General features: G+C 31.2%; 1 protein-coding gene across 1 annotated transcript; it reads left to right on the top strand.

The window, feature by feature from the left end:
• Positions 1-9,052: 9,052 nt before the first annotated feature.
• On the top strand, positions 9,053-13,181 carry LOC126840364 (WD repeat-containing protein 3). Its single transcript, XM_050576042.1, has 14 exons — positions 9,053-9,205; positions 9,278-9,478; positions 9,561-9,794; positions 9,860-10,057; positions 10,119-10,274; positions 10,360-10,562; positions 10,662-10,803; positions 10,864-11,250; positions 11,309-11,530; positions 11,647-11,913; positions 11,978-12,226; positions 12,307-12,476; positions 12,677-12,902; positions 12,984-13,181. The coding sequence occupies exons 2-14, from the start codon at positions 9,308-9,310 to the stop codon at positions 13,131-13,133; spliced, it is 2,775 nt and encodes a 924-aa protein (XP_050431999.1). The 5' UTR covers positions 9,053-9,205; positions 9,278-9,307; the 3' UTR covers positions 13,134-13,181.
• Positions 13,182-13,572: the final 391 nt, after the last annotated feature.

The following is a 13,572-nucleotide window of genomic DNA, read 5'->3' on the forward strand; positions in this document are numbered from 1 at the left end:
TTAAGAAAAAATTGATTTAAATAAATTTCGACCATGTCAATAAATTTACCGGTTAATTTGTATATGCTTCATGGTATTATTTTTAGTTTAAATCATTTTGTCTATGAGTAAAAGCCATTTTAGTTAATATAACATACATTTTTTTGTTCCATCGCACAGGCTCAACCAGTGATCCGATAAGTAATATAAAAACAGATTTGAATTTTGTACTAAAAATCCTTAAACTTGAACTTGAATTTTTATACTATTTTAGTAAAAAAAATTTTATTCCTACTATATATAAAACACGTTTGAACATTTTATAAAATTTCAACATTTTAAAATAAAATTTAGAAAGGGTTAAAATGAAAAATTGAAGTACTTCGACCGATCCTAAGTAAACTTCATGACAAATTCAAATCTGTTTTTAGATTGCTTATCGGATCACTGGTTAGGCTTGTGCGATGGAATAAAAATGGTGTGTTTTGACTGAAAAAATAGTCTGTATGGAGCCCCCTTAAGGTATTATATGCATATTATTGCTGGAAAATCGTGGTTATTCCTCGAAGCATTATAGATAACATCAATAAAAGTATAGATTAAAAAGGTTTAGTAAATAATGTAACCAACAGAGTAACTTTGTTATAACAAAAATAATTCGGTATGATATAACAGTTCAAATATTTTTTGGAAAAAAACTTAAACTTCTCATTGTTCAGCCTTGGATAATTTCCAAAAGGGGAAGTAATCAGGAATAAGAATTTTTAACATACTTCGCTTTAAGGGTATATTTTACCGAAAAAAGTTGATGATTTATACTAAAACACTTTTTTACAATATCCAATAGGCTGGCAATTACAAAGTATAAAAATTCACTATTTGGGATACAGAATTTTTGAATTTTTTCATTACTATACTTGCGCCTAATTACAATTCATTATCGCCTAAACGTCACCGTGTCAACTCATGTTTTTATACATTTAAAAAAGTATCTAATAACTATAATAAGTGTCACACATATAAGTTACACGCACAATATTTTATGCTTTATGAATTTTTTTCAAAACGTATAGAGTAACTTCAGGGTGGTATTTGTGCCGCATGCCCCGCATAACGTAACACTCATAAACACGACTGCCTGAGCAATTACTGTCACAACCTCACTATAAATGCAAAAAGCAGAATTATCATAAGCAGTGTTTGTACAACAGTGTACATTACGGTATTATGTTCGAACAGACATAAGAACATTGTATTTTATTTACAGATGGTTTAAAAATTACAAATAAAATACCTATTTTTTTCAGTTTAAAATAAATTGTATACTTTACATTTTAAAATGATCAAAACAATGTCTCTCACTCGATTGGTTACACAGTAAAATTATACCGAAGTTAATGTTCCCAGTAAATAAAACATTTTATTGACCTTACTCTTAAACTACACCAAGTTGAATTGCATTAAATCTCAAAAATGGAAAGACACTTTTCTACAAATACTTAAAAAATATTTTTCAGAAGCGTATAAAATGTTGTTCAGACAATAATGAGTGATCTGCCTTTTACTAGAGTTGAAGTTGGCCGAGCATTTGAAAAAAAAAACACCAATCTTTCCCTCGAAGAAAAGATATTGGATCAAGACATTGTCTCCTATGATAAGTTGGTTTCTGTCTTTTATCAATGATCCCTACTCAGTTATCTAGGAATTATCGATTCTCCCTTATCACCATTCTATCTCCACCTCCTCGATACTTATCACTCTACCAACCCCTCCCTTCGCCACTTCTACCCACTCCTCCATCGAGCAATGGGGTTTCTTTTTAGTAATATTCATTGATTGGTATTATTACATTATTTTGATATCTGTCTAATTGATTTAAATTATATTTTGATACCTGAAAATATCATGTCAGGAGTAGGGATACTTTTGAGTTTTATTTGTTTACTTACAGCTATAAAATTAACGTAGTTCAACAGCTACTATTCAAGATTGTGTGTATGTACTTAATATAATGTACCTTTAATATAATTCCTAAATATGAATTTTGATAAAATATTATGTATTGTGGTTGGGCTACTGACTAGTTTAGGTTAGGCGGTCCCGAAGGTCAAGAATCTACCAGCGTAGGTAGGTCCTAACTAGAGCATTAGTTCAATTCAATATTTATAATGCTATGAAAAAGTTTAGCATTTTAAAAAGAAAAAGCAACATTTTTTTGCAGTTTTTAATTCGGTTAAAATTTTCCATCAAACGCAAACATTGTATTTGTATAGTCTGGCTCTGCAACAGTCATTGTTGTGTGACATATATATTATATTGTATGGTGGCAATATAGCATAGCATAATAATATAACTGAATAACGATTAACGATGGACTCGTAGTGATTATTAAAATGTCGAATGTTCGTCATCGGACACTATAATAAACAGCAGTATAGCTGTATTTTCACAGAATAATAATAATAAATAATAATTGTTTTGTAGATTATCTAATGAATAATGTAAAGAAGTCACTACATGGGAGGTAAGTACATATAGTTTGTGTGATGAGAATAATATCGATCGGCTGTATAGATACAGGCGGTTTTGCACAAACTTCAAAACATATTATATAATAATATATCCAAGTACAATATCCGCGTCCGTTTTATTAACATATCTCGACATCATAATAATAAAATAAAATTTAATTGAAATTTTCTCGTGTCGGATTATAACCGTACAAAAAAATAACGTCATGTACACAAACAACATATTTTGTGTAGGTATGTATATATTGCTCATTATGGTTTATTACAGCTTTTTTTCTATACAGGCATTCAGTTGGTCTTATGTCCGATATGAAAATAATACTGTGCGTGTATTTCCAAATACATTGTGTTTAACTTTATAGGTACACTGGTACACGTATATATATATAGGGTTTGATGTATTCGTTAACGGGTGGTGTTGTATAGTATTCTTTCGTGAAAGACGACCGAATGTTTTGCATAAATAAACATATTATTTGTTCCGAGCCATCTGTGAGGTAAAACAGCATAATAAAGTTTGAAGACAAAACGATGCTATCACAAATGTATTTTATGTTCAAATAGTTCCGCAGACGTTTGATTTTAGTATTTTTTTTTTTTTACTCGTCTTTTTTTTCTTTTTACAGTTTTTAAATTATTACTAAAGACTGAGATCGGCTCGAACCGCTTTTCGAGTTACAAAAAAAAAGCGCAGATACCATATTATTATGGTAGACATTTTTAATAAGAAAAAATCTAGTAAAACATAACTGTTTTGTATAATATATATGTATATTGGTAGTTAACCGATTGTATTCGCTTATAAAAAGTTTAAAACATTTCTAAGGAGCCGTTTCAACCCAGGAAAGCTTCAACACATTCATGTCTAAGGAGCTTAGATTCTTCTGGGAATAACCGTTATTTATTTTTATGAATATACGGGCTGAGCCCTTTTAGTACAATTAACGAGTAAATACACTTGAATTAAAATATTTTCCAGAAACAAAGGTATAAAAAATAAAGAAAAATGAAAGTATTACAATATAACAACAAACAAATAAGTAACAAATATATAAAATCAAAGATCGAGACTTTATCAACATGTTTTTCTCTGTAGCTCTTCCAATAGCTAACCAAATTTCAGCAAATCAGAAACTAGATTCCAACCGTCTGGCATCAAAAAATTTCCTCCTGGCTCCCTTGTATAAATTTGCCCTTATGACCGGACAATAAAAGGTGAACCATACTTTTTTTTAGTATGGTTAGTTTACTTTTATGAAGGGAAAGAGGTGAACTTTTTAAATTGTTAGCTCAATAAAGTACCTTTCATGTACAATGAATTCTAGAGTTTCCACATGAAGAAATCGGTTTATCTACTATTGTATTCGTGTGTCATCGTACAATGTACTTTCAATATATTATTAAACAAAAATGAGAGTTTGGGTCGTACAATACACGGTTGACATATTTTAAATATCCCGTTTAAAACGAATATACATTTATTTAATATTTGCATATTTTTTTAACGCATTTTTCGTATATTAAAAATTTAAATAAAACGAATTCCGCGTGCTCCGATGGCGGCATGACAGCTATACAGAAAAAGTATATTGGAGAATTCTTAAAATTAATCTCACTTCTTTGGATGGTGTTTTCACTGTGTATATATATATATATATATAAACCCTACCCCATATGAATTTCGGGTACGTTGTCATCGTTGGTGGTCGTCGTTCACCAATTGACTTCGACAGCGTTTATGTCTAGTTTCTTCTATGCGACTGAATCATATAAATGGATTCGATTGTACTCCTCCTTCGTATAGCTACATAATACTTTATTTACTACAACTTCTTTAACATATGCGCCACGCTTCGATGGACCACCACCGCGGGATATTAAAGAGACAATTTACAAAGTGCTCTATGTATTAAAAAAAAAAATGACAGTTGTTGGAAGACTGGTGGTGACAATTAGTATACACTGTACATACCTAAGCACGAGAAAAGCTTTCCATGCGACCTTAGAATCTTATCGCTAAATTGTATATTTGTATCGTTAGATAATGAGTCAGAATAATAATAGATAATATTAGTTACTCAAATTAATAAAACTGGCAAGAGCCCATTAGACCAGTTTAAAAAATAATTTAAATCGTTGGAAATAACGGGAAATGACATTTCTCACAATAACGTGATTTTTAGTAGAGTCAGCTTTTGTTGTGTCATAACAATAAAAGTAGTTATGTAATTTTTTGGCATTTTCAGTTGTACTCAGCAAAACTATTAAGTAGCCCCAGAGATGTGTTATAAGGAGACATTAGTGTTGAAATTCAATAAGACATGAGTAGTCAATAATGTGATATTAATTTGTTATAATAATAATAATAATAATATAATATTCGAGAAAAAAATATGTGTCTGCGGAAAAATGGAAGTCATTGTTGTCTGTAGAATGAGTAATGTACGCTGTACGCAGTGTGTGTGTGTGTGTATGTTATTTCTTATTATATTTTAAAATTTTACAATTACAATATTACTCATGCATAAACAGAGCCTAGAGGACGAGTTGCAGAATATCAAATACTTCACACACCAGACAAACGCGATTGCCGGGTATACTGTTTTAGAGGTAGGTACCTATACACATTCATATACAGAGGTATAGACAATTAAAATACTCACAACCTCATCATAATTAACAAAATACAACCGATAGGAATATAGAGACTAAAAATATTGAGAGAGATATGAAACAATGTTTTTTGGTCGTTTAACAATAAAGAAACAAGGTACCAAAGCTGATTTGAAATTAGTATTTTGACATGAAAATGTCATAAGATAATATTAGATAAATAGAGGGCGAAGTTGTTATAAAGAAAATGCTGGACACTGTTGAGGGGAGGCCGAAGCTAAAGAACACCCCTTAGATCTTCCGCTGTGCTCTAAATTGCTGAATAGGAAAATAATTATATATCCTACGGCCAAGTTGGAGACTGGAGTTAATGTAAGTAACTACAATACGACGAGGGTGGTCTGCTATACACTCACCTGCAATAACGTAACCCCTTTGTACCAAAACGAACAATTACATTAAATATATTATTATTATTAAGAGAATCGTACAACTAAGCACGGGTGTCCATTTAAGGGAAGGGGACTTGTCTTTCCATGGAAAATGTATACATAAGAAAAATCATGAATTAATACATTATGAAACGGATTTTGGGTAAAATGTTTGATGATTACGTAAATTAGATGAGAGGGAGCACTGAGGCTAGGAGTCTCATTCCCGGAAGTCCCGTTAAAAAAAAATCTTTGGGTACTGAACATTTTTCATACAAGTTTTGGTATTAGGAACACAAAAAATTGGTAACTGTCTTACTTCCGGTTAGAGTCTTGGATCCGTCTCTGAATACAGATGAGTGACAACTGACATAATCGTATAGTTAAGTCATTAGCTATTAACCTAACCTACTGTAAAACTAATGCCTTCTTAGCTTCGCATCAAAGCTTTTACTTGATATCCGAATTAGCCGGATTTTATTTCTGGTTTTACTAAAACTAGTACCTAATGAGATCACACAATTAAATACTTATAAATACTAAATATAACATATTACATACTTACTTTAAGGATTTTAAATGACTAAAATAACCGTTTTGTTGGTAAAACATGGTTTTTTGTGATCCCATTAGGTACTAGTTTTTGTAAAACATGAAATAAAATCCGGGTAATCCGGATCTTAAGTAAAAGCTTTGATGAGAGAGTAAGAAGGTATAAATTAGTAATTGATAATTAGTAAATTGGTTGAATTGGCTGAATTATGTCAAAAATAAGTATTTTTTAATGGAGCAACTATGAAAATATACTTTTAACTTTAAACTTAGTTTGTTAATTTGTTTTTCAAATAACTAAAGTCGTCTCAGTTACTTTTTTAAATTACTTAGCTAAAATAGGTATAAAAAAATAGCTTTGCCCAACTTTGGACAAACCCTAAACAAATCAGGGTCAATTCTGAGGTGTTATTCCCCTTTTGGAAATTAACAGACGAGCAACTAAGACTGTGGTACAACCCGACACCGCCAGAGACAACACCCGGCGTACAGCCATTGGTTACCGGTAGCGCCGCGCCGGCCGCTAATGCCAGTGAACACATAAATATATTATATATTGATAATACCCACACTCGCAGATCGCATTACCATCGAATGAGATACAGTAAATGTTAATAATTATTGTTACTGCCTACGTCCGGGCTTGTGCGTTGGGACATGTCGAATTTTACGACGGACGTTGTCTCGTACAAAATTATTGCCGTACTCGTTATTCGTACGTAAAAAAATATATTTATTATATTCCCATTTAAAATAAACAATTACAGTCGAACGTAAAATAATAATATTATTATTATTATTATTATGGACGATTAAGTTGGCGTCGTCGTTTAGTATAGTTGACACGGTTATAGTATGTGTGTGTGTGTCGGTTTGGGACGGACGACCGTGGCTGAGGCCGTGGTGGTAGTGGCCGGGAGACTGCAACGACGTTGTTGGCGCGCGCGCGTGTGGTCTTCGGTGTTGTCTACTTGTGTGGCCGCCGTGGGTGGGCCCTCTTGCCCTTCGCTGCGCCGCCGGACCAGTGTAAGCTGCCGCCGTGCCGTGGCACGGACCGAGACGCTCTCCTTTTAATTAATATAAGTCGCTCGCGCGCGCTGGTTAATAAGACGGCTTGTGTCCGATGCTGGCCAAACGTCGAGCGACACTTGTTTTGGCGGCAAATCATTTGTCAAGGTTTATATTTTTATTCAATGCTGGAAATTTATACTTAACTGTCAAAATCGTATTTAATCTTTACCACACACCTTATAGCATGAGAATATACCCACTGTACAACCTTTTATCAAATGGAAAAAATCTACAAGAAGAAAAATTGTTGTACAAGAGGTAAATAATAATATTGCACCACTTGAAAGCCCCAAAATATTAAATTTATTTTGAAAAAAACATATAAAAAACGGTCATTTTGGTCTCCCAAAATTTTTACGGGTTTTAACTTGATTGCCCGACTAACGTTGAATAGGCAAACAATTGTACACGGCAGCTAGATGTTTAGCGATATTTAAATAATATTAACCAACTAAAATACAAAATATACTTATATATATAACAAAACATGATAATTAGGTACTACGATTAAAAATAAAAATTACAGTTTACTTAGCATGTCCGTCTTCTTGAAGTAACCGTTTTATTTGACGTTACATTATTTTCAATAGCAGTTAAATAGATAATGCAATAAATACTACACGGACAGAAATGCCCCAAAAATAAAAATGTACTGCATTTTTAACCTAAGGTCAGGTTAGGTTTAAGTTAAATAATGATTTAATAAAATGCCCTTAAGATAAGTCAAGTAAACCATATTATAAATTATTTTTTACTACTCTTCTCTCATTTTCTTTTATATATTTTTATCTGTGGCGAGTGAAAAGGTTTTAATCTGTAATGTATAGATAAAGACATACTTCATAAATATACCTAATACGTTTCCACGAGATCTAAGGCTATAGGAACTTCCACTAACTTTATAAATGAAGTAAAAATTTAATACAGTTAAAACAAAATATGTATTTCTGTGTATTAATAATTTTATGTAATACAAGAAAATAATATTATAGTATGCAAGAAAAAAAATTACAAATTTCTGCGGTAAGAAGGTTAACGCTGCCTAAGTAAAATACTCGACCACCCACGTTCAAATTATATCCATAAAACATATAATATGTTTTATGATAGGATTATTAACATTGTATTTATACGCTCGGGTAATAAAAGTAATAACGAAACTAGTAGAAGAAGAAACTATAGTCAAAACTTTAGTATTCTTTTATATTATCAAATTTATCATTATAAATTCACACTAGGTTTGTATTTAATTGCAAGACATTAATAGTATCACTTTGCCAATTTTTTTTTTATATATTTATCTATTATAAAAGCCTTACAGAGTGGTCGGTGTAATCAGTAATCACATAACTGCAGAATTATTATTATTACCAAGAGGTTATAAAAATAATAATCCTTCATAAATAAAACGCTACGATGAGAATTTGTAGATGGTATAAATATTAAATATCGTTAAGAATCAATAATATAATAAAGGACTTAAGTCAATTTTTTGCATAACTGCAAGCCAATTGGACCAATAAATACAGTAAAATACAAGCTATCATAATTTGTAAAAAAAAAGAAAAAATGCGAAAAAATTACTTAAACTCCTTTAACCTGGGACCAAAGATATAAATGCAACAATTTACCTACTTAAAATAGTATACTACCCTTGAAATAGTGAAATAATAAAATAGTTTTTACTTTTTAGGTGATAGTATCCAAAGAATATTCTATACAAATTTGGAACAAATTTTACTAGATTTTTTTGTAAATATTTGCTTGAAAGTTAAAATTAAGCAACTAGATGGCGTTAAAAACTCAACATACAAATCCAAGTGTGATAAAAAAAAATCAAAAGAAGTGATAAGAACTTGAAGGCAGCACGTGGTTTAGAATGATAATAATTCATAAATACTCAATTTCAAATTTGGTAATTGGTTAGCTTCTATAACTTTGTTTATATTAAACTATTCAAAAATTAAGTAATGTTTTAATAATGATTATGTACTTGGACAACAATTATTGTTTTAAATGATTTTAACAGTAATTAACTTACATTAATAAACTCTCACTGTAAAAGCACACAAAAATATTCATAATTTTACCTTATTACAGTAAGGCGTTTGAACATATTGCTTACAAAAAATGGGTTTGACTAAACAATATTTACGTTACGCTCCATTGAAAAATTTCAACATAATATGCCATCCCGATTGCAATATAATTTTTGTAACTATTGACGGGGTACATGATCGATATGCTGCAGTTGGAGCTTGTGAAAATATAATTATTTGGGATTTACGTTTAGCCAAGTTGGTAAGTATTTTGTAAAATATATAAACATTTTTCTCAATATGATATCGTCTAATGTTATACAATTTTTTTACTTGATCACTAGGTCATGATGATAGAAGACGAAGATACGAAAAATAATACCTCTAAGAAAGTGAGCGTTGTTAAATTAGCAACAGCTCCCAACGGCAAACACATTTCGGCCGGTTATTCTGACGGAATAGTGAAAACATTTGATTTGACCACTGGTGAACTAGTTGGGACGTTCCAAGGACATCGATCAGCGATAACCGCGTTAAATTATGATTCAGACGGTCATATGCTCGCGTCAGGCTCAAAGGTGGATATTATTTAATGTTTAGTAAAGTCAATTTAAATTTAAATATAATAATTTTTTTTGCTTAGGATACCGAAGCTGTAGTCTGGGATGTTATTGCTGAAAAAGGATTACATAGACTTTGTGGTCATAAAGGTGTAGTGACAGACATAAAGTTTATAAGTAAACACAATGTTGTAGTGACATCGTCTAAAGACACTTACATCAAATTTTGGGATTTGACTACTGGCCACTGTTTTAAAACGTTAGCCGGTCACATAACTGAGGTAATATATTATAAATAAATTTTAACAATACATTTTTTTTTTTACAACTAATGTTTTATAGGTATGGACATTAAATGTGTTACGCGATGGTGATTTTATTGTTGCCGGCAGTAATGATGCTGAGTTACGTACTTGGAAAATATCAAAAACTAACGAAGATGAAAAAGACATTAAAATGACAGAACTTTTGTCAACAGACGGGTTATTAGATTATGCGGTTAGTACTTTTCAATAATTATGCTTAGAAATTTTAAATAAAACATTTTTAATCAAATAACATTATTTTAATCCCTGATTTTAAGGCTCCGATAAAATGTGATAAAGTGGGATCGTTAATGCGAGAAGGACCTGGTCGTGTTGTGTCGACTGCTACGGATAATACAAATCATATTATTTGTTGCCACGGACACGGAAAGTTACTGGAGCTATTTATTTTCACCGACGATGGAGAAGCACTGGAACGTTTTCGTAACAGACAACGTAAATTTAGAAAAAAAGCTCTTAAGTAAGATGAATGGATGTTTTTTTATTTACATGAAAATTAATTGTAACAGCATTGAAAAAAAAATTTATAAAATACATTTTTTTTTTATTTTGAAATTAGACGTGAAGAAAATATAGATGATGTTAAGTTTTTGAATGAAACAAATCCAGCGTTGCAAGACACTGTTAGAAGACTACCAGCTATTTTAACAGATTTCAAAATCAAATCTGCTAATGTAACGTTAAATCAAACTCACATCAAGGTAGTATACATTTTAGTGAAATATTATAAAAATGGTAGTTAATTTTATTTGTTTTATCAGGTGGCCGTAAGTCTAGCCAATAATACTTTAATATTGTACTCGATCCCATTGAATGAAAGTAAAGAAGTAAAACTTGTGCGCAAGATTTCTTTACACGGTCATAGATCTTACGCAAAAGTTGTAACATTTAGTTCAGATAATTTGGCCATTTTTACCGGTGGAGCGGATTCTGTGAAAATGTGGAACAGGAAAAGTTTAAATTGTATTCGTACTGTAAATACAACCAGTCCTGTTCAGTGTATGTGTGTCGTGCCTGGCGATCGGCATGTATTAGCTGGACTCGAAGATGGTAATTTGTTAGTGATTGATATTGCCGCTGGAGACGTAGTTGAAGTTATTCCCGCTCACACCAAAGACATCAAATCAATTTATTTGCTACCGGATGAGGTATAATTATTTATTTAAGTCTAATAAAATGTTTTTTAATTAATATATTGAATTGCAGTTGGGATGCATCACCGGCGGAGGAGACAGTACAGTTAAACTGTGGCAATTAGAATTAGTTACTTTGCCAGAGACTGATAGAAGAGTCTTATCATTATTACATAAAAAAACATTAGAGTTGGACGAAAATGTTCAGTGCGCTAAAGTAAGCCCGGATAACAAACTCTTGGCAGTAGCTTTACTTGACAACACCGTCAAAATATTTTTTATGGACACATTCAAGGTATAGTTTAAATTAGTAGAATATAAAAATGTTCAATACATTTTTTATTATTTTTTTAAGAACAATAATATATTTACCCTTAAGCTTTTGTACACAATCCTTTTTTTTCCTTCCAGTATTTCATAGATCTTTACGGACACACGCTTCCTATTAACGATCTGGATATAAGTTACGACTCGTCTATTATTATAACTGCAAGTGGTGACAAAACAATAAGAGTTTGGGGCTTGGATTACGGAGATTGTCACAGACGTCTGACGACGGACTCGGCTTTGACCAGTATAAAATTTGTACCTCAAACTCATCAGTTTTTTACCACGGACAAATTAGGATATGTGAAACATTGGGATGGAGACGCCTTTGAACGCATATTAACATTACAAGTAAAAAAAAAACAATTTTAAAAATACTTTGTGTATTGTCGATAAAATTAATAATCCTTTTCAGGGTCATCGTGGTGAATGCTATAGTTCTTCTGTAAGTAGTAACGGTGCTTATGTCATCAGTTCTGGTCAAGACAATGTTATAAGGTTATATGAGAAAACTGACGAACCACTAGTATTGGAGGATGAACGTGAAGAAGAAAGAGCGCAAGAAGATAATAATGAATTGGCTACGGGCGAAGACACAAATGTCTATGGCGGACCATCTGTACTTTCATTGCCTACAAAGAAAACTATAACTTCTGAAAAAGGAGTAGGTTGACAAGTTAATAATAACAACTAAATTTTCATAATTTATTATTATGATCATTTCATATAATTATATTATTTCAGGCAGAACTTTTGCTAGAATGTTTGAACGTTATTAAAGAATATAAAGATGCGTGTGCTCAAAGTGAAAGTAAAGAAACGGCTTTACCGTCTCTACCATTAATAATGAGTGCGTTCAATGTAAAAACAACTGATGACTATTTATTAGAGATTATCAAAAGAATTCGTTCAAGGTATGGCATATTCCATAATTACAAATTATGATTGAAATTATTGCTTTTATTCTAAGAAACAGATTGCCCAATTATAATTGAGTTCGAATAAGCAAACATATCGTTGACATATTCTATCTTTAAAAACCCTTAGATTTGTTTAGTGCATCTTATTCGGTTAAACCGCTGAGTTTAAACTTTTATTTAAATATTTTTTACAGTGAATTAGAAGAGGTGTTACTGTTAATTCCATTTGATAGTATATGTTACTTTATGGAATTATTGGTTTCGTTATTGGGTCACACCCATCATGACATCGAAGCGGTCGTTCGTTCTCTTATATTTTTGGTTCAGACTTTGCACAAACCGTTAACATCATCGAAAGATATGCTGCCTAGGTTAAGAAATTTAAATATCCTCGCTAATAAAAGAACAAGTGAATTTCGAGTAAGTATAAACAATTTCAATATATTTAGTAATAAGTGTCGAAGATCTTTGATTAAACTATTTTCACATTTTTCATTTTAGGATCTCGTAGGTGAAAATTTACATTCTTTGTTATTGATAAACAATAACCAAGAAGAAGAAGAACTCGTATTTAACATAACTCAAAACGTTAACAAGAAGAGAAAACGGCAAAAGCAAAAAATATTGAAAACCACTGTTATACAAATTTAAATTTGTATTTGTTTTTATTAAAATAAAATAAGATTTTTTTTTTCTAGACGTGTTATTGTATGATTAGTTTCTACATTAATTTTTTTTAACTGTTATTTTAACATGTCGTTTCTTGTTAAAAAATGTGTTCTTGAAATGGACATTATGGGTATTTATTTTAAATCATTAAAATGTATAGATAGTATCAATTGAAGTTAATTCACACCTTCTGAACTATTACTGTTTAATGTCTCAATTATCTGCAATAAAATATAATAATGGCGCATAAAATCTAGTGTACTATTTTGCGGATAACAGGTAGGCGTAATCTGAAAATATGTTGTTTCTGTTATCAGTTATCATATAAGAAACAATTTTTTGTACTAGCAACATCATGAAAAATAAACAGGTATGTCAGCAACTTGTGATAACCGGAAAATGGCCGCCGGTTTTCTCAGGC

Source organism: Adelges cooleyi, unplaced genomic scaffold, assembly GCF_023614345.1.
Source record: "Adelges cooleyi isolate 19-005CV unplaced genomic scaffold, UGA_ACOO_1.1 ACOO_flye_CR_arks_rails_tigmint_CR_PRNA_376, whole genome shotgun sequence".
NCBI classification, from domain to species: Eukaryota; Metazoa; Arthropoda; class Insecta; order Hemiptera; family Adelgidae; genus Adelges; species Adelges cooleyi.